The sequence below is a fragment of the Neopelma chrysocephalum genome, unplaced genomic scaffold (genome assembly GCF_003984885.1).
Source record: "Neopelma chrysocephalum unplaced genomic scaffold, ASM398488v2 Primary Assembly neopelma1_68, whole genome shotgun sequence".
Lineage (NCBI taxonomy): Eukaryota > Metazoa > Chordata > Aves > Passeriformes > Pipridae > Neopelma > Neopelma chrysocephalum.
This window is the reverse complement of record NW_020897727.1, coordinates 4,668,502-4,690,211: the sequence shown is the minus strand read 5'-3', so window position 1 is coordinate 4,690,211 and position 21,710 is coordinate 4,668,502. Positions and strand designations below refer to the sequence as shown.

The 21,710-nt window shown below is 43.8% G+C and overlaps 1 protein-coding gene across 1 annotated transcript in view; it reads left to right on the top strand.

Annotated features, from left to right (window-relative positions):
- PHLPP2 (PH domain and leucine rich repeat protein phosphatase 2) overlaps nucleotides 1-19,462 on the top strand; it is a 32,094-nt gene extending 12,632 nt beyond the window's left edge. Inside the window, exons 4-19 of the mRNA XM_027685116.1 lie at nucleotides 118-308; nucleotides 726-851; nucleotides 2,051-2,205; nucleotides 6,153-6,299; nucleotides 7,789-8,019; nucleotides 8,740-8,942; nucleotides 9,435-9,495; nucleotides 10,081-10,176; nucleotides 11,449-11,604; nucleotides 12,353-12,553; nucleotides 13,030-13,192; nucleotides 14,426-14,556; nucleotides 14,940-15,050; nucleotides 15,514-15,702; nucleotides 15,832-16,063; nucleotides 17,410-19,462. Of these exons, the coding sequence (XP_027540917.1) occupies nucleotides 118-308; nucleotides 726-851; nucleotides 2,051-2,205; nucleotides 6,153-6,299; nucleotides 7,789-8,019; nucleotides 8,740-8,942; nucleotides 9,435-9,495; nucleotides 10,081-10,176; nucleotides 11,449-11,604; nucleotides 12,353-12,553; nucleotides 13,030-13,192; nucleotides 14,426-14,556; nucleotides 14,940-15,050; nucleotides 15,514-15,702; nucleotides 15,832-16,063; nucleotides 17,410-18,549 (3,533 nt within the window). The 3' untranslated portion in view covers nucleotides 18,550-19,462. The remainder of the gene's footprint in view (nucleotides 1-117; nucleotides 309-725; nucleotides 852-2,050; nucleotides 2,206-6,152; nucleotides 6,300-7,788; nucleotides 8,020-8,739; nucleotides 8,943-9,434; nucleotides 9,496-10,080; nucleotides 10,177-11,448; nucleotides 11,605-12,352; nucleotides 12,554-13,029; nucleotides 13,193-14,425; nucleotides 14,557-14,939; nucleotides 15,051-15,513; nucleotides 15,703-15,831; nucleotides 16,064-17,409) is intronic.
- Nucleotides 19,463-21,710: the final 2,248 nt, after the last annotated feature.

Below are 21,710 nucleotides of genomic sequence, written 5' to 3'. Positions count from 1 at the left end.
TCTACCTGTTCTTTACAACACCTGGTTTTGCATGTCAAATCTGTGTCGTTATTTGTACACTCAGACGAAAACGAAGAATGTATGGAAAGTAAATGCTAATGACCCCTTTTTCTTCAGAAAAGCCGTGTCAGGTGGAACAGCTGGATCGCATTCTCCTCTCTGGAGTCTATAACGTCCGCAAAGGAAAGACCCAGCTGCACAAGTGGGCAGAGCGCTCAGTCACTCTCTGTGGCACGTGCCTCATTGTGTCCTCGGTGAAGGACAGCCATGCAGGGAAGATGCACATCTTGCCTCTCATTGGAGGGAAGGTAAGGCTTTTTTTTGGTTAGCTCCCTGTAGCTTGGGAAGGAAGAAGGGATTGTAATGATGGGAATCGTCCACAAGAGGCTAATGTAGGCTTTTGTAACAGTGTTAACACACACAGCCCTTTTCTGCTTGCTTTGCTTAAGTAGTAGTCTGAAGGCTACTAAAATGAAGAGACGCTACTTCTGCTTTCACATTACTAGCTAACGTTGTGAATGGACACCCTGGAAATTATTACTTCTTGGATCTACATCAGAAAGGTGTTAAGCAGGATTTACTTCTGAGTTTTCCTCCAGTGACTTTACAGCTGTGTTTTCAGCAAAATGCAATATTACTAGTGGCCATTAATACCTCACCCTAGACTCCAGGTCGGTTGTAGCTGCTGGAGCTTAGGCAGACTGTTGTCAATTCTCTCTTTGCAGGTGGAAGAGATGAAACGTCGGCAGTACACCCTTGCTTTCACCTCGGCTGGAGCACAGGCTCAAACGTACCACGTTTCCTTTGACTCACTGGCAGAGTGCCAGCGGTGGCACCGGAGGGCATCCACGGTGAGGCCCTGGGGACGCTGTGCTTCGGGCAGTGGGTGGAGGGATAGGAAGGGTTTTTGGATGCAGGCTTGGTCTGCAGGCAGAGGAGAAGCTAGGATGTTGGGGAAAGTACCTAGGACACTTTCCAGCTTTCTTTATTTCCTTTATGCTCTGGACTACAGAGATTTTTCTTTTAGCCTTTTCTTCTCTTCTACCTGTGCAACAACGTCCAGCAGTAGTTCTGTGTTGTTTTAACCCCTGCTGCACCTGTGAGAGTAACTTGATGACAGGTCACTAGAGCAAACCCCAGGGAATGACTGACTTTACAACCACAGAAACCTCCAAATTGCACTTGTTGCCATACTTGAACCTGCCTGAAGTGCGAGCTGGGCATTCACAGGGTTGCCCTGGTAGATTTGAGTCACAGAGATCATAGGTCAGTGGGGGACATGTGCATCGGAACACACTGACCTGCTTTATTTCACATTAGAGTGCAATTAGATGGTGATAGCTTAATGCTGAACCACACTTTGGCCTCATAGATATGGTTGTGTATATAACCCATGTATAAATGGGTGTGTATATATTTTGTAAAATATCTATAAATGATCTATGAAATAAGGTCAGATTAAAGCAGGTCATAAAATGTCAAGTGAAGTATCAAAGACCTTGAAATAAAACATACTTAATGAAAGGAGATCCGGTATTTGCAAAGACTTTATGAAGTATTGCAAAACCATAACTTATTAAGGCTTTTCATAACAGGTTGTTTCAAATTTTATACCCTTAACAAACTAACAAAAAAAAAGTAGATAGAAGTACAGAAGAAGCAGCCAGGCAGAGGTTCTGTAAACCTCAAAGAACTGAACTGGAAAATCAACTGCTTCCTGTTGCTACTTGCACCTTTGGAAGGCACTTGGAGATCATCCTTTCTCAAGAGTTTCCTCAGCCCAAGATCTGTTTTTCTCCATTAGGTTGACTTTAGGCAGTGCGCTGTGCACATACAGAGAAGGGCTTTGTGTGAGTCCAGGTTGGTATCCGTGTCAGGGTGTAGCAAATGGCATAGATTCATACTCCATGGACTCTACTTGATGGATACAAGGAGTTATTTCATGTTCTTGCAAATTATTTGCTACTTTCACCTTTGCATTCTTTGGCCTTCCATTAGACTTCCAGAGAAAAATCATTGCACAGCTGCAGCTCTTTCTCCTCCTTTTCAGGTTGTGTCTATGCGACTTAGCATGGTTGATCTTTCATGCTACAGCCTTGAGGAACTACCTGAACACCTCTTCTACAGTCAAGATATCACCTACCTCAACCTACGACACAATTTTATGAGATCAAGTGGAGCAGGGAGTCTCGACTCTCTTTGCAGGTCTGCAAAGAATTATTTTTCTTCTACATTTGCCAGTTCTCTTGGGATTGATAAAAAGAGTGATCTTCAGGAAGCTCTAACAAGTGAGGGGTTTGGAAGCAGAACTGGACAGCACAGGCAGGCATAAACTCCCAACAACTTAGAGTATTCATGAGCTCCCTTCCACAGATTCTGTGCTAATTCTGATCTGAGATGAGCATTGTGGGGTGATGTGCCACTTATATGGATGTGATACAATAGTAATATAAGACTGCTTGCTTAAACAGAGAACATCTTGGGGTATAAAATAAAAGGTGAGGGAAAGCATAATGCTGCTATTGTGAGTAAATAAGTTTGTAAGAAGAAATTCAGATCTGAAAAAAAAATATTTTGGCAAGTTCTTAATGTGCATTTGGAATTGGCAGAGGGCCTATGAGACTCCAGTTTTGCTTTGGAAACTTTGATCTACTTTTAAGAGAGTAGCAGTTGTGTGATGGTATGGAAGCATGATGTAGTCATCTTAGGTAAGCCAAGGTGTCTTACAAAAATATTTTTAAATTAATTCTCAAAACCCATAAAAATCTAGAGGAAGATTAGTCTGTTGATATCTATACTAGCCATGCTAAGTAGGATTCAAGGAGTTGCTTTATGGATTTCAAAAGCCAGTAGGAAGCCTGTAGTAATATTGTCCAATGGCTCTGTTTGGAACACATTGTGCCTTAAGAAAAATGCATTTGAAGAAACTTTGCAAAACTGCTTAGGGTTTTTTTTGTTGTTGTTTTGGGGTTTTGAGGTTTGCTTTTTTGCAGGGGTGGGGGCAGAGCAGGAGCGGTGGGTGGTGGGTTTGTTTTGTTTGTCTCTAGGGGCCTATTAGTGTGTTATTTCATTTTTCTTCTTTCACAGTCATGAGATACCCAGGTATCCATGGGGGTATAAAGGGAAAAAAATTACTCACCTGTGGGAATACTTTGCAGTTTCATTGAGAGCCGAATCTAGTCTGGTTTTAATTCCAAACTTGTTTAAATGTTTTCTAACTGTTGAATTGTAGTAGATTTTGTTATTGGAAAAGCTGCTTAAAATAATTTAAGATTTTGCTTTCTACTTCTCTCTTCAATTACATTGTATGATGATGTAAACCGTACCAAAACTTTATTTTCTAAAATGCGGTATCCTTGGTTCACAGGATCAGCAAAGGGGCTTGAAATTTCTTTTGACCTTGCATGTAGTCAACAAGAAATCTGACATGTCAGAAACTCGACTCTTTTCCTGGCAGTGACTATGTCTGATGAAGCTGAAATCCTCAAACAAACAAAAGCCATAAAAGAAGCCCTCACTTCACACAATCTTGAATAAACAGGTAGCATTAGGTAGCCCACATAAGGCTGCTCATTGCCTTTTGAAAAGGTTTTCTTTCTGAGGTTTTTAGGATGTTTCTCAGGTCACAGCCCCACAAAAAGACCTTTGCTCACTTGCAGTATGTGCCACCAGTGCCTTGAGACTGTCAATTCCCAACAGCAGAATTTTTTGCAATAGTCAGATCTCTTCCTCTCGGGAACTCTTTAAAGCTCTAGGAGTCTGATTAGCTATAACTACAGTAATGGAACAAAAAGAATTAACTGAAGGGAAAATGTTAAGCAAAGGGCATTAAATAACCCTACATGTTTTATGTCCTAGCTCACTTTTAACAAAACAAACTGCCTTTCAAGTATCTCCCTTTTCTGAAAAACACTCAGATCTGATCTTCACTGATGTGTGTACACACGTTATGTGTGCATGTCTCTTATCAGCATTTTAGCCAGCAGATACAGAGTTGTGCTGGGGTGCTTTGCTGGCAGAACAGGTTATTGTGTTAAACAGGGAATATTTCAGGGCAGCACCAGTTTGGGCTGCTGAGCAGAGGATGGTCATCCCATGGAAGATTCATTACTGTTTCCACACCTCTTTGCTGTTGTGTCGGTATGCCTGTGAGAGCACAGACCAAAACTTCAGGACCCACAATGATTTCAGGATCTTTATTCCCTGTAATACCTGGTTCATGTATACAGCTTGAATAACAGTTGTGTTTGCACTCCATTCCTACATCCCTACATGAGCTTATTGGGGCAAAGGAGAAGGAACAGAAGGAGAACTCAAAGCTTTTGAGTATTGTTCTCCCCATTGAGTATGGAAGGCTGCTCAAGGAATCTCAGACCAAGCTGTGTCATCTACCAGTTTCCCTTCATCTTTTGGAAACTTTAATGCCCCTTTTCTGTCTGCTTTGATATTGTTGCAGAGGGATGAACTCTAAACATTGGTTGTGCTGTTGTGTGTAGTGCTGTGTCTCTTGGGGCAGCTTCTCACCACACTTTGCTAATGAGAGAGAAATGCTGCTTGGTGTTAAGGAGAGGTGCTGTAGCCATTGCAGAACTCCAGAGAAAGCAATTTCATTAAAATGTTTGCTGATTTCAGAACCTGAGAGCTGTGACCTGTCCTAAATCTCTTCAAGTTGAACCAACTAATAAGAAAGTTCAAATCTTTAGGTTTATCCTCGTTGTTTTATTCTTCTTCAATATTGTGCTGAAGTTCCATGTGCAAGTTTCTGGTTTTTGTATCCTTGTTAGATCTTTGCATTATGCAGTGTGTTCCCTTGAGGAAGGCTTTTACCAACACAACATCTTTCTGTTTGGCATTCAGTTGCAGTACAAGAGAGTCTGTGGCTGCAGCAAAAATGGAATGCCAGTGCCTTATTTATATGACAGGATACTCAAAGCAAACAACCCATGTCCAAGTTTCAGCTATGCTCCCTCTTTCAAAAGAACAACCACCCCCCCAAGATTACGAAGCAAAGTGGAGAAATATAATGCATAATTCCTACACAGATCATTCCAAGTATTTTGAGTCTGATGAAGGGTCACTATAAAAAATAAAAATACCTCAGAATCTTTCAGTCTTATATTTTAAAACATCTCAAGCTAGAAGCAATATTCTCCCTCAAGCTCATTAACCTTAGTTTTGTTAACTATATTAAAACTTTTGCTTCAAAATAAGAGCTACTCACCAATGCCTGGCAAAAACTCAGGTGGGGCAGATGAATGAACTTTTGTTTCCAAGAAGTAGTTCTATGGTACATGAAATTTGTAGTTACTTCATAAAAGTCAGATATTAATTTCCCCACTGAATAATTTCTGGTGATTCCAATTTGGGATGAGGAGGTTATTACGTGGGGAAAAATACTTTTGTTTCCTGTAGAAAGAGGCAGGAACTCTTGGAGAAGAATCTCCTCTATGTTACCCCAGCCCATGCGAATTCCTTCTCTCTCTTTGGACCTTGCCCAGTGATGGAAGGGGATGGAACAGGCAATCATTTGTTAAGCACAGGTGGGACTGTAGTGACCATGGGGCTGTGTCAGCACTTGGGGCCTGGAGTAGTGTGCTGAGTGAGGGGCACTGTAGACATGGAATCCTGTTCAAGCACCTCTGGGTGCAGGTCTTGAGGCTTCCCGGCATGAAGTGAGCACTTTCCTAGTTTTCCCTTTCACAGCTCTGCTCAGCTTTCTGTTGTGCTCAGCTTGAAAAGGGGTTCCCCTTTTCTGTTTTGTTCTCAGAATAGTCACAGTGAATGTTTTCAGCTCCTCTTTTCCCGAGAAACATAATTGTAGACTTTTAGTCTAGTTAATTCTTTGAAGTTTATTTTTTTGAACTGAGTATTTTAGTCTTCTTAATCTTAGTCACTAGGAGGAAGCCTGTCAAATCAGGGTAGGAGGTCATTATCAGTTTCTTCAGTAAAACCATGGTATTTGATCGCTTTCAGCATGACCACTGTGAAAAATATCAGTGACTTAAAATTAAATTTGTGCAGGAACTACTATAACAAGTTAGCTGATTGTATCACCAATGTACAAAGACTTAAGAATTCTTTATGACTGGTTTTGTATGTTCTTGTTTTGAGGCCTTTTAGGTTTATGAATTAACTAGCGTTCTTGCCAATAGGTTTTCTCAGTTGAAGAATCTGAACCTGTCCAATAATAGACTGGGAGAGTTTCCTGTATCACTGTGTGAGATCTCTACTCTGACAGAGCTTAATATTTCCTGTAATGGACTTCATTACCTGCCAAGTGAGATTGGCAAACTGTTGAAGTGAGTATGTTCTTTTCACCTGTGATCATAACCAGCCTTGGTGCCTCAGCTGAGCACTGCTGACATGCAGGTACTGCTTCTGGAAGTGTGAGTGTAGGGCAGCCTGTTCTGCATATGAAGGCTGAATGATTGATTTGACTCCAGCAGAAGGTCAAGAACCAAGATGTGCAATCCCTTAATCACTATTGTTAAAATGTTAAGGTTGCTGGTGTAGAAAAGATGAGGAAACTTGATGCAGCTGAGGCATTGAAAGCAATTGTGTTGTTTCTCAGATGGGTCAATGCGCATTCCTCTGCAGCTGCAGAGTTGTGTGACTTTTTGAATTTATTATTTGTATTAATATTTTCAGTACTGATGGAATTTCTATTGAAGTTTTAATTTGTTACAGAAAACTTTTCTGTGGTAACTTCTCACAGGGGTCTAGTGATTTTTTTTGTCAGCACTGGGTATGTTTTGATAGTGTTCTGCAGAGTTGGCTGCTTTTTGTGTTAGAGGATTTTAACATGGAAATATTGGGACAATCCCATCTGAAGATTTTGTCATAAGGTGTTTGCTGGAATAAAAGCCTTGTCCATTTTCCCCTTTAGCTACCCCAAATGTATAAAAACTTAAGCTTAGGTAAATTTAATTGCAGGACTATTATTACATTTGTTTAGATACACATCAATGTCATGCTTTTGGTTCATTGTGACCTGCTTTTCCTCCAGCTTGTGTTTTTAAAAAAGGAGTGTCTGAAGCCACACTGGATGTGAGCAAGTAATTTCCAGTGTGATCTTTTAGCCATATGCAAACTGTGAGGAAAAAGCTGTGTGTAGGCTTACACTTTAGGGAGGTTTACAGCTTAGTTATGGGTCCAGTTATCTTGATGACTCCTTGAGCCCTTATTCATAAGAACATTTTGTGGCCTCAGATTGCACTTCTACCACCACTAAACACTGGTCAGGAAGTTCTCTGTTGGAACATAATCATAGTAAGAGAAATTGTATATTTGGGATCTGAGTCTCAAAAGCCATGCAAACTTTGAAACAATTCATCTTACAACAGAAAGCCTTCCTATTCTTTTCCCAGTGTTGGAACAGACAACTAGAGTGTTAAAATCTGCTACCAATGTGTTATTGTGGTAGATATTGTGATTAAACTGCACCATTTTTAGAAAACCAAGTAATTAAGTAAATAACTTTCATTTACAACGTAAGTACTGATTTGTATTTTGCTTGTGTTAACTTACAGTCTTTGGCACAACTGGAAGTTTACCTTCAAAATAATTTAAGAACTATTTGGTATTGCATATATGCAGTTCCAAGCTTATTACATGTGTGATAAAAGTGCTTTAGTAACTTTGTGTGTACAAGAATAAAATTAGCTGTTAGGTATCTTTGAAAAATAGCCACACTGAGACCAGCTAGCTACATGAGGAAATGCACTGAAAATACTAAATGCGAGGTTCACTACTCTTTGTGGAATTATTTTCTCTTTTTCACTGCTGCAGTCTCCAGACCTTCTGGCTTGATGGCAATTTCCTCATGTCCTTACCAGAAGAGCTGGGAAATCTCCAGCAGCTCAGCTGTCTTGGGCTTTCTTTCAATAACTTCTGTGAACTGCCAGCAATTTGTGAGAAACTCGTCGCCTTAGACAAACTAGCCCTGGCAGGGAACTTGCTGGAGACCCTGGACCTGGCAATGCTGAACCGTATGAGTCACATCAAAAGTGTGGACCTGAGGTAAGGGGGAAGCTTGCAGGTGTCTATAAATCCAGATTGCTGCCTTCTAGTAGCAGCAGAGGAGCTGTGTAACTTCTAGTACGTTTTGCAATAAACTAGGTGCAGTTTTTTGTCTTACTGATTCTTTAGCTTTTAGGGAGTTCTGTTTCTGAGGGTGTGCAGAATCCACTTGGAAAAGCAGGGCTAACTGAGCAGTGCCTGACACTGAATGTGACCCAGCCCTCTAGTTTCCTCTTGTGATATGTTGTTACGCTGAGCTTTGGTAGCTCTTTGATCTGTCCTTCCCTTTCTTGCCTCCTGGCCCTAGTGATGTGATCCTGATTCTCCAGGCTGCCAACTGCAGTACTCTCAGAAAGGAACAAAGAGGTTTTTGCTGTGGTCAGGCAGTCTAATGTCCTCTGCATTAGCTTTGTGTGTTAGTGTAAAATAGCAGTCCCTTGACCTGGCTTCTCTTTCCTAGACTGAATCTTTCTTCAGAATCTCTTAGAAACTGGGGAATGAGTAAAATGGTTACACATGGTAGTGTAGACAAAGGAAATGTTTTTGTTTGTGTTGACTGCCTGAAATTCACCATTGCTCCTCATGCATTTCACTGTGCTTACCTTTGGTGTTAGCCTTCACCAGAACTCTTCCTTTCCTTTTGTTTCTTCTCTCTTCTTACTGATGTCCAGTGTTCAGTGTTCTGTTTTCTGACTTTTTAACTCATCTCTGAGTGTTTAGGCTGAACAACCTGAAAAGAGCAACTGCTGACACTCTGGAGGGGAACAAATCTGTGACTTACATGGATTTACGAGACAATCAGATGACAGATCTGGATCTGAGCTCCTTGGGCAGCCTGGAGCAGCTGCACTGTGAGCGGAATAAGCTGAGAGAGCTGACGCTGAGTGGCTTCTCCCTTCGGGCCCTCTATGCCAACAGCAATTGTATGTCTCTATGTCTTCTTCACCTGCCTTCTCCCTTTAAGCCTCAGGAGTAAAGGAAAACAGCCATTTGCCCTCTCCCACACATAAAATAATACTTAATCTGGTGTTATTGTGGCAAGACCGTATGTGATGGGTCCTCTGAGGTTAACTCCTAGGGATCACATATGCATGTGTGTGCACAGGATGTGTACCGGGGGGAGGTTGTGGTGTTGAGTTACTGTCCAAGGAATTCATCTACCAGTGAGATCTGTCGGGGAGCTCACAAAGAAAAGTACAGTTCTCCTTTGTTCTGGTGCCCCACATGACAGGTTGAGAAATGGGATAGTGAGATGCTGTAGTGCCATATGGCAGATGTATGAATTGTGAATTCTGTGTTAGATAGGATCAATAGAGACCTTGAGTCTCCATAAAGAAAGACAATGAGTCTCATTTTCCCTGTGCTGTTTTCTCTCTGAAGCTCTGCAATCAGACTTATTTGCTTTACTTCATCAGGTCTGGCAGCTGTCAATATTTATCCGGTTCCTGCTCAACTGACGTGTCTAGAACTCTCTCAGTAAGTGACCATACAGCACAGAATTTAAAGCAAGTATCTGGACACCTTTGCTGTTTCCTACAAAATTTTCTGGAAGTTTTAAGCTTTCGACAGAGTTGAGAGCAATTAAACACAATATAACTGCAAAGCTTGGCACTAAAAGTGGTGAAAGTGTTCCAGACCAGAAGCTCCTCTGAACCAGTATGGCCTGTCCAGGTGACTGGCTGTCCTTCAGCTGTAGTCTGTGATCAGAAAAGCCAAGCAGGGACCACTGAACTTGTGGCAGCTTACTGGGCTGAATGGTGGGGATCTGTGGAGCAAACATTTAGAGTAGCTGCCAGTGGTCTCTGCTGTTGCTTTCATTGCCTATGTCTGCCTTTGGAGCAGTGTTGTGAGACCTGCAAGACAGGATGCCCTCCCAAGTCATGCACCAGCTCAGTTTGCATTACACAGCTTAGCCATGAGATAAATTCCATATGACTAACTTGGATGCTGGTGTTCATTTTTTGTCTGTTGTTTTTGGTTTGGCTGTCACTAACTTCATTCAAACAGGGTCTGTTCCATATAGAACGCTGGTGTCTAGCTTTTCCCACTTGCTTTTCTCAGCAATCAACTACAGTGTGTCCCAGACTGGGCCTGTGAAGCAAAGAAACTGGAAGTTTTGGATGTGAGCTACAACCTCCTTGTGGAGCTTCCATCAAGGTCAGCAAACCTTTGTAAACGGAGCTGAGCTTTCTTCTACAGTGAGCTGTCTGGGAACAGAGAGCAGCAGTGCTATTCCAGTTGCTTTATTCCTTGTTGTACGCAGATATAATCCACTTTATCTATGCAGCATTGAAAATACTCTGTATTCAAATGTTGGAAGGAACTAATTTCTAGGTCAGCCTCTTTAACAACAGAGGCCAGGTAATTCCCTCCTGTGCTTTTGGCTGCTACTACCGCTGTTTGCACCTGATATAGAACACACTGCTATGACTTATTTGTGTTATCATAGTGTCTGTGAACACAGGTCAGGTCATAGGTGAGACCCTAATATGTACAGAAATTTTATCTGTTACCTTTGATGGGGAATCACCACAAAGGGACAATACAGCTGATCTCAAAGGTAGCTTTTACAGCACATAATCAGCCAGCTCCTTTCTCTCTGTTTCCCTTTCACTTTCTGCAGAAATGCAGTAAAGGAGAGCCAGGAACTAATATAAGTTTTCAGGTATTATGGTATGGAGGATATTCTGGGAAGAAGCAAAGCAGCTTAACAAGGGTGTTTGGTGGGGGTGTGAGTGTAATGAATGACACAGTGTCTAGGGTAAGCTGCATTAAAATTGAATGGAGGAGTGGGTGGCAGGGAAGAAATGCAGAGCATAGGTTGAAGAAGTTAAAGCAAGAGGCATAGGAAATGATAGACAGTGACATTCTAATGATTGTCACAGAAAAGTTATATACATCAAAAGCAAGAAAAGGATGTAACAAGGATGTGATAATGAGAAGTTAGAAGATAATTTTAGCCATATCAATGGATGAAAGAGATCAAATTTTATATATGTTATGCAAAGAATAATTTACTGCCTCGGGAATAATGCAGGAGTGTTAAGCAGCTAGTTAAAGCTTTGAATTTAGATTGGCACCAGGAAGCACTTCTTTCTGCCTGCAGCTGAAAGCAGGCATTTAAAGCCATCCTTTTGACTTCTCTGTCTGCCTGAGAGAATGCTGGGCACATGCACACCAACAGACCTGCATCACAAGATACCAGTCTGCAGTAGAATAGAGGGAAATGCAGATATGCTTCCAAGCATTTAGAGTGACTGAGGCATTGTGTGTTGTTCTGCTTTGTCATTGTTTACATTTTATGGATCGGTGTATTTTAATTTTTCTCTGCTATACAGTCAAATTAAGTGGATTAAATACTACCTTTCCCACTCTGGGGATGTCAAGAGGAGTGAACCAAGTTAAACAGAAAACCCTGTGTCCTTCTAGGGTCCTCAGCAGCCTGAGCCTTCGGAAGTTGATGGTTGGGCACAATCGTCTGCAGAGCCTTCCACCTCTTCTAGAACACATTCCACTGGAGGTGCTGGACCTTCAGCACAACCTGTTGACTAAACTCCCAGAGACACTCTTTCTCAAGGCTCTGAAGTGAGTGTCAGTAGCAAATGTCTTTTGTCTGCATTATCCTTTGGAGCCATAAAGGCTTAAAGTGGCACGTGCGTGACTGTCCTTGCAAGGTGCTGTTTGCACAAGAGATAACAAGGTGTGCCCTTTATGAGGAGGTAATTCAGGTGCCATTAGGGAAGCTATCAAGCTGATTTGAAGGAATCAGTCCATGTTACTGTTAAATTACAGGAAAAGAGAGGCTTGCTTAACCCAACAGCCAGCTGAAGAATTAGCTTCAGTTGCAGTTGTTTTTAAGATCACATTACTGCCTGAAGAGCTTTGTTTCTAAAAGTAGTCGTAAATTCAGGTGCAAAGGAAAGAAGCCAGACAGATTTTCAGATATTGCAGCAGAAAGTACATCAGGTCACTGGAGAACAATGAGAGAGACCTTTACAAATGAACAACCCTTCATAACTGTCTATTCAGAGAGGAATCAGACCTTCTTTTAAAGTCTTACTAAAGGTTTATGGTGTGTGCTTCCACCAGTATTACCCACAGGCTCTTCAGTATTCACTGTTTACTGTAAAATGCTGTGTGCATCCACAGTGTTATATAGCTAATATGTCATTAGTAGACTCATAAATCTTAAAGTGAGTAGGGATGTTACAGTGCTGTCTGGCCTCCTGTCTGATGCTGCTGTCCACACTGGCATATGTATAGCTTATTTTCCCGCTGTTAATAGAGTGGTTTGGATGATGTGAAGTCTGATTCTTGCACTTGCTGTGGTTAGCCTCAGGTACCTGAATGCATCTGCAAACAGTCTGGAGTCATTGCCCTCTGCATGTGTGGGGGAGGAGAGTCTGAGTATGCTGCAGCTGCTGTACTTGACCAATAACAACCTCACAGATCAGTCCATCCCTGTCTTGGTGGGACACCCAAACCTACGGATCCTGCATCTGGCAAACAACAACCTGCAGACTTTCCCTGCAAGGTAAGTCAGTAAGACTTCTGGGCACGACAGTGCTCCCCAGGATTGTAGGGGAGCCAGAGACAGAGCGAGATGCTCTCCCTGTGGCTTGATGACAAAAGCCTGACATTTCTACACACAAAGTCAGGAGAAGCATGTTAAGGGATTGGCACAAGGTACTGTTGTCTGGAGGGCTTCCTGTCCTCCTAGTTGTGGTGCCATCCAGAGGGACCAAGGGATACACCTAGTTGTGTGGACGGGGTGGTATTTGCAGCTTCAGCAGTGATAGTAAGGGGGCCTGTCTGTTGTAGAAATCCAAGCCAGGCACATCCAAGCCAAGCCAACCCTACACTCTTACTAGAGCATCTCTTAGGACTTTTGGTCTCTTATCAATAAATCAGAAAAGTAGCTCATAAAGGGCAATGTCTATGGATTCTGCAGCTTCAGAAAGTGACAAGTTCTTATCTGTAAGTTACAGTACTTTTTTGTTTCCTTTTCAGCAAACTTAGTAAGCTGGAACACTTGGAAGAACTGAATCTGAGCGGCAACAAACTGAAAACAATTCCTACAACAGTTGCGAACTGCAAGCTACTTCATACACTTATTGCACATTCTAATGAAATCAGCATCTTTCCAGAGATCCTGCATTTGCCCCGTATTCAGGTATTCATATGGAGAAGACAAAGAGATGTCAGGGGAAAGTTTGGGTTAGAAAATAAAACTAACTGCTAGAGAAACTAGAGAAAGTGGAGAGAAACTGGAGATCCCAGCAAGGCCAAGTGCAGGTGCTACGGCCAGTATCAATCCGTGCTGGGGGATGAAGGGATCAAGAGTAGCCCTGGGGAGAAGGACTTGGGTGGATGAGAGGCACCCAGAAATCCCACGTGCCCTGGGCTGATCCCACAGTGTGGGCAGCAGGGAAGGGGAGGATTCTGCCCCTCTGCCCCACTAAGATGAGACCCCCACCTGCAGTGCTCCCTCCAGCTCTGGGATCCCTGCACAGGAAGGACATGGATCTATTAAGAGTGAGTCTAGAGGGGGCCATGAAGATGATCAGAGGGCTGGGGCACCTATCCTATGGAGACAGGCTGGGAGAGCTGGGGGTGTTCAGCCTGCAAAAGAGAAAGCTCTAGGGAGACCTTAGAGTCCCTTCCAGTACCTAGAGTGTCTACAGGAGAGCTGGAGAGAGACTTTGGACAAGGGAATGGAGTGACGGTACAAGGGGAAGTGGCTTTAAACTGAAAGAGAGTAGGTTTAGGTTCAATATTAGGAAGAAACTCTTCCCTGTGAGGGTGGTGAGGCCCTGGCACAGGTTGTCCAGAGAAGCTGTGGCTGTCCCATCCCTGGAAGTGTTCAAGGCCAGACTCGACAGGGCTTAGAGCAACCTGGGATAGTGGAAGGTGTCCCTGCCCATGGCAGGGGTGGAAGAAAATGAGCTCTAACAGACCATTCCAACACAAACAATTCTGTGGTTCTATGATTTTTCTCGATCAACTCGAGAACAGGGTACAGGATATGCATTCTAGATCTGTCACCTTTCTGAGTTGATCAAAGATCATCTCTCATTCACCTTTACCCCCTCTCTGACTTGGAATTTCCAGTTTCTGGCATTTGAGACAGTGGGCAATGTTATTATAGCTAGGCAGGTTTGAATATAGAGGCCTTCTTTTATCTTTAGTGTGACCTCGTCTTTCAGTATTGGAGTCCTGGCTATTGCAAGTTTTGTCTTTACTGCTTATAAATAATTCTCCAGCTGACAAGTCAGACCCATTTTCATGACCTGTGTGTGGGAAACAATCAGTAACAGGGCTGTTTGTAAGGAGCATTGGAGTAACTGATGACATGACACAACAAAGAGTATTTTCTTTGTCATTATGCTGTTTGTTGCTACTGCAGTTTGTGGACTTGAGCTGCAATGAGTTAACCGAAATCCTAATCCCTGAGGCACTGCCAGGTGCCTTGCAAGAGCTGGACCTGAGCGGAAACACAAACCTGGTGCTAGAACACAAGACACTGGATATCTTCAGGTGAGCTATCAAGATGTCAACCCAGTAGTGACCTGCACTAGGGGGAAGGGTAACCCTTCCCAGGGGAGGAAATGGGATAGTAAAGTGTGTATCACAGCACTGCATGGTCTAATGTTCCCTGCCTGAGGCAGCTGAGACTTCTGTCTGTAGGTAGGAAAAAGTCCAAAACATAAGAGCAAGCAGTTTTTCAGGTCGTATGAGGTTCTCCCAGCTGTCTCTGGCATAAGCAGCCAGATATCTCCAGAAGGCCAAGACCTTAAATTTCTCTCCTTGATGCAGTTTTTTCCACAAACTGCTATCTAAAACTCTTGACTGGACAAGGTCCTATGGCTACAACCTGTTCAGCAGGGTCTAGAAGAGCGTGACTTCTGTTCTCTCTGTAGTCACATTACCACACTGAAGATTGATGCTAAGCCCTCCCTCACGGCAGACTCGGCACTCACTTCTTCCTTCTGGAGTCACGGTGTAGCTGAGATGGCAGGCCAAAGAAATAAGTGAGTATTGTGGTGTGGTGGATGCTGATACTTTGTCTTCTGAGGGTGCTGGGCAGAGTGCACTGCTGAGCACCCATGCAGACCTGTTTTGCCCAAGAGCTCATCCGTCCCATCCATCTCTCCAGATTTCTTACTAAGTCCTAGTAACACAAACCTCCACATTGTCTTTTCTTTCAACTTTCACACTTACTCTAGGACACTTGGACTTTCCTTCCCACTCCAGCAGAGATGCTTTTTCTCTTGCCAGCTGTGCATGTTGCCCTTTCCTGCTTGTGGTCATGGAGGGTTTGGGAGTTCCAATAATAAAGTTCAGCTGTACATCTCCCGGGGCAGTGACTGTAGGGACAGTGGCTTTGCTACCCTGTCAGAGTGGCACTCACAGCAAGGTGCCTGATGGCTATGGTTTTGGGGACCATATAACCTTTTAAGACATATTAACTTCACTTGTATGCTTTTGTGACAGACTGTGTGTGTCATCCCTGGCACTGGGGAGCTTTGCAGAGGGGGTGGAAGCTGTCTATGGCATGTTTGATGGTGACAAGAATGAAGAACTGCCACGCTTACTGCAATGCACCATGGCCGATGTGCTCCTGGAGGAGGTACAGCAGTCAGACACCATGTTCATGTCCAACACCTTCTTGGTCTCCCACAGGTAGGACAGTGAGCAAGCTGGTCCTGGTGGGACCTGCACTGGCATATCAATGTATTAGGTGGGGTGAGGCAGCCTTCCAGAATGCCTGTCACTGGAGTCTGGAGCCTCCTACACCTTCTCCTCCCACAGGAAGCTGGGCATGGCTGGGCAGAAGCTGGGTTCCTCTGCTGTCCTGTGCTATATTCGTCACGAGGTGGCTGATCCAGCCAGCAACTTTTCTCTGACGGTCGCCAATGTGGGGACGTGCCAAGCCGTTCTGTGCCGAAGTGGAAAACCGCTGCCTCTCTCCAAAGTCTTCAGCCTTGAACAATGTTCAGAAGAAGCCAGGAGGGTCAAGGAGCAAAAAGCCATTATAACAGAGGTTTGTTTGGACCTGTTTTACTTCAGTTTCACCCTCCCATAAAAGCTTGAGCTCTGCTGTTTGCACAACAGTGTAGGGGAGAGGGTGACATGAAGGTGTCTGAGTGACTTGGCTGGTGCTTCCTGCTCTGCTTCTTTTGCTGATTGGCTGTTGGAAATGACATGTTCCTAAAACACTCATTATGGCCTGAGAACTACAGGTACAGGATGACTGGTTTTATGCAAAGTATTAAAATTATTTCTGGAGAACTCTGTAAAGGTTAATTTTCTAAAAACTTGGAAATAACAAGCAAGTTCCAAAGAACTGGAAAAATACATCAGCAGTAAAGATCTTGAGAAGTCAGCACCAGTTACTTTAGTTTTATGCTCAGTGAATCTTTTAAAAAGTATCAAGTTGTTAGATAGAAGTGTTTCTCATAGGGATAATCTCACTGTGTATAGCTCTGCAAAGTGCTGTAACACTGCACCATACCACTCTGACTGAAAAGAACTGTGGGATCAATGTAGCACATTAAATGCTTTAGAAACTGGCTCATTAATGGATTCTGAAAAACAAAAGCGAAATAATTGTCTAAGGAGACCTTCCCTGCATGTGTCCTCTGCTGCGTTTTAATACTTGGCAGCAGCAGCAACATTAACACCCAGAGGATATAGAAATTAAGAACCCTGAAATTAAATTCAAAACACTGGGGAAGCTGCGTACTCTGTAGGCACTGACTTGGAAAAGGGACTGAGGCCTGTGGGCACTTTTCTGTCCAAGAGGCTACTGCCAGGCTGGCCAGGAGATGATCTACCAGAAGGGGGTAATACATCCCTGTTACAGAAACAGCGTGAGATACCTACTTGTTCTTTTCTTCCTCAGGATGTAGTGTCCACACTTCAGAATGCAGTTACATGTGAACAAAGAGGGAAATAGTTCAGATAATACACAGAAATCATTCAATGTCAGGATAATCTGCCTTGCACTGAGAAACTCAGAAGTCACTATCTCACTTGTACTGAAAAAATACATTTAATGTGAGACTTGTGAGACTCTCTGATCAGTGTGCTGCAGGGAGTCTGAACATTTCAGAGAGTCTGCTACAATTCCTCAGGGTGCCACAAAAAGTCTTGTGGAGTACAAGTGTGCCATTGCCAGCATGGGTAGTGGAGGTTACTGTACCTGCTGATGAGGTACAGTGAATGTCTGTGCTGTAGTACCTGCACATAGATACCTTTCTCCTATACTGGAGCTGTGTAACTGGCATTTCTCAAGGCTCCAAACCAGCATATGGGCAGAGGAAAGGTTGCTCTCCAAATGATCTAATAGCACTTCCAAAGCTACTGTCTTATTTCTCTTGTCTGCAGGACAATAAGGTCAATGGTGTGACCTGCTGTACTCGGATGCTGGGCTGCACCTACTTGCATCCTTGGATCCTGCCCAAACCACATGTCAATTCGATTCCACTGACTGTACAAGATGAGCTGCTACTTCTAGGGAACAAAGCTCTCTGGGAACACCTTTCTTATGCAGAGGCCATCTCAGCCGTGCAGCACCTACACGACCCACTAGCTGCTGCAAAGAAACTCTGCACTTTAGCCCAAAGCTATGGTTGCCAAGACAATGTAGGTGCAATGGTGGTGTGTCTGAACATCAGTGAGGACAACTGCACGTGTGAGATGCATGGCCTGACTCTGACAGGTCCTGGGGGATTTAGTTCCACCACCACCAAGCCAGCAACACCTTCATCTAGCAGTGGAATTGCTTCCGAGTTCGGCAGTGAACTGTCTGCTTCTGAGGTCAGCAGTGAGGTGGGTTCTACTGCTTCAGATGAACACAGTGCTGTTGGTCTTGATGGCAGTTTGCTACCACGACAAGAGCGACGTTGCAGCCTACATCCTGTGCCCCCCTCGAGCATCTTTCAGCGCCAACCTTCCAGTGCCACCTTCTCTAGCAACCAGTCTGACAACGGTCTGGATAGCGATGATGAGCAGCCTGTGGAAGGTGTGATGACAAATGGCAGTAAAGTGGAGGTAGCAGTGGACATCCACTGCTGTAAAGGAAAGGGCCTGGAGTTTGAATGTCTTGCTGCAGAGTACAACTCCCCTGCTCCAAGGCCAGAGGATGACTCTGGGCTCATCCTCATCATTCGGAGACAGAACAGCGTAAACAGCAACACTGTGCAGAGAGGGGTCAAAGAAAAGTGTGAACTGCAAAAATCTCTTTCCACGTGTTGTCTTTATGGAAAGAAGCTTTCCAATGGCTCCATAGTGCCCTTGGAGGAGAGCCTCAACCTCATTGAAGTAGCCACAGAGGCACCCAAGAAGAAGACTGGCTATTTTGCTGCTCCATCCCAGATGGAGCCAGAAGATCAATTTGTGGTGCCACCTGATCTGGAAGAGGAAGTGAAGGAACAAATGAAGCAGCACCAGGAGAATGGAGCAGATCAGGAGCCAAAAGAGGAACATGCAGCACCCCTGCCAGAGGAATTTGACACAGCTTTGTAACCCTACAATTACCACTCCCACGTTGTCTGTCCCAGGAAGCTCTGTTTCATAAGGGCTGTCTTGCCCTCCAAGCAGACCTGGGATCTGCAAGGAGTACAGGCACCTGCTGCTTCCTTAATGGAGTCGAGGAAGAATCAGGAGTGCCAAGGTCTGGGCTGTCCACTTTTCACTGCAGAGTCTCAGTTGTTCTATGAGCACTCAGACCAGCAGCTGAGCTCTGTGATAGGGACTGTCTGTAACTCCTTAAACACTGAGGTTCTGCCAGCTCTGCAGGAAAGGGTCTGGTGTACATGTGTGTGGGGTGAGGAGGCTGCTGAAGGGGAAATGTTCAGTGTTAAGAGTCCTATGAATATTTCTAATGCAGTGTCCCGCCCTCCCCCCCAACACCTGACTTTGTTATTCCTTGAAAGAATACAGACAGTTGCAATGAAGCTGACCTAAGAATGATTTCCTACATTAACTGCAAGCACTTTTATTGATTGCACTTAAGCTGTTCTTCTCCCCTTCAGCCCAGCACTTTATTATTTAGGGTTAGGGGAGAAAGCACTCCACAGCAGGTATGCTGGGGGCTTTTTCCAATGGATATTGTTAGGGCAGTGGAGGACTCAGGGTACCAGTGTTCTGATGAGCACTGGTGCAGGAAGAGTGAGGGTTATGATGGGATCATCCTGTGCAGAATGAGAAAATACATAGCTGAGTGATAAGCAGGTGCCAACTGATGCATTTCATATGGAGCATAGAAAAGATCAGCTCTGGACTGGTTGATTCAGGTAATGTGTAGAGCTAGTGCTTGTCGCTGCAGAGCACAGACCCAATTCATCAGCAACTTGGCCACCTCCATCATGGATGCTTCAGAGTAGTGGCTTCCTCTATCCAGAAGACATGGGATAAGCCCAGGAGCTCGTGCTTGTCTCAGTGCTGTGCTGCTCCAGGGCTGGCGAGCAGTGGGGCTGCCCTGCTGCACCCAGTGCTCTGTTCCACCAACACAAATGTCTGCACTGTCAACTACAGTGTCTTTGCTTGCCTCTGAAAACAGGAGTCATATTCCAAATTCACAGCAACCAGTATTTCATGGTACATGCCCAATCTGGCCACAAACGAGGTGAAAGCATACTTGTTTCTGCTTAGTTTTCAGTACTAAAAAAGCTAAAATAGAACTTTTCATCTTAGTAACATCTATATCAGAGCTGAAAAAGATGTTTAAAACAGCCCCACTAGTGGCGAACAGGCCAGTCTGCACTCAGATGCATTGTGTTTCCAGTAGGATTTTTGGTGCAGGGTGTAAGTTGGCTGCCTGTGTTGTCACCTTTGTAAGGGTTGTGGAGACCACTGCCCCTGTAACATGCAGATCTGTCTTCCTTGCTGACAGAGCTGGACAGCAGCTGCCCCGGTCATGTCAGTGGTGCAATAATCCTGACTGTAATGTGGGCTAGTGCCTTTTCTTCTTTGTTAATTATATTTATGAAGAAAACTTAGGAGTTTCTTCTGGAGAGATCTGAGGGGCTTGAGTTGTCTATTTTTGGATCAAATTTAGGTCTTGCTCAGAAGGAAATACTGTGCAGACTACTTGTGGGATTCTGTCAATGTCAATATAAATCTTTTGACAAAATCTAATGGGGTTTTACTCAAAATTTCAAAGCACCTTGAATTTCTTCTTAGTGGGAAAAAAACGTATTTTTACCATGCATGAGGAGCAGCATTTAAGGATATGCTTTGTGCTGGTTGCAATGTAATCATGAAACAACCCAACTTTTTCCAAAGTTTAAACTCACACAGTTTTTGGTTGTTTAAATGCCTGTTTCATTTGGAACTGGAGATTGAAGCTAATTATTAGAATCACAGAAACAACAGCATTTGAATCCCTTAGGCAGAGAAACAACAGCAGAAAAGGTTCAAATGCTAAACTCCAAATTTCTTTCATGTTCTCATCATATAAGTGCAGAAAAGACTCATCTCAATGTATTTGACTGCAACTTTTGATTCCGTCACTGGCGATAACTTTACCAAATACCTGTGCCTAGCCCAACACCTTCTGATACCTGAAAGGGCTGCAGAGCAGCCTCTGTCCACAGTGGGACTGATGCAGGAACCCTTCTTTCTGAGTAAGACTGTGACAAACCTTGCACTCCGAGAGTGGCGAATGTTAATGCAAATCAGGTCTCTATTTCTTGCACTGATGTGGAAAGTCCAGTGTGTCCTTGCCAGTCTGAACCAGTAGCATTGTGTGGAGAGTTGCCACAAGGAGTTAGTAATGAATGGCTCTACCTAGCTCAGTGTTGAAGGACTAAGGAAAACAGCTCTGCAATGGAGTGTGCAGATTTCTGAACTGCTCCTCTTCATGGTATTGGCAGAATGGAACACAAGGAATTCCTGCTTTTTCTCCAGTGCTGTTTCTGGTTTTGAAGCAGAATGGGAGTTTAATACAGCCAGCTCCTATTTTCTATGGGTATGAATTGTCATGGAAGACATGGCTTGTTATCTTCCTTACACTCTAGGTAGAGTCTACAGATTTCTCTGCTTAAGCTGGTATTATGAACTGTTTGTCTCACTCTGGGCAGCACAGCCTGAGTTGACTTTACCTGTTCCAAATAATCTTCCTCTGTTTGGCTAAGATGAGCATTGGTGTCCTCAAGCAGCTTCTGCATATCTTCTGTGTGCTTCTTCCGAAGATTAAGCTTTTCCTTTTCCACTTCAGCCACGGCATTTGTGAAGCTTTTTTCCACTCATCCAAAATCCTTTTCATGCATTAAAAATAGTGCCTGTTAACTACAAAAAGTGCTTCTTTTTCCTAGGCCAGTTTTGGGTGTCAGCAAAGACACTGACATCATTTTTTCATGCAAATGTCTTGGATTTTCTTACACAAGATTCCAGCTCTTGAGACACGCTTCAAGGCTGCTGTCCTCCAAAAAAATGGGTGTTTTCTGACATTGGTCAGACAGGGGTGTGGCTGGGTTATCTTCATCTTTCTTCAGTAATTCTGGCTCTGCTGATGAGCTCCCTCACCAAGAAAGGTACTCTGAAAAGGTACTGACCTGTCTGCCCTGTCCTGTCCAGAAAGGCTTCTGCAAAAGGAACCCATAAAGGTTATCTTCAGTCGTGGGTTGTCGGGGCCCAGGTGTTAAGGATAAGGGATATCCTCCAAGTTGCCCCCAGCACCAGGA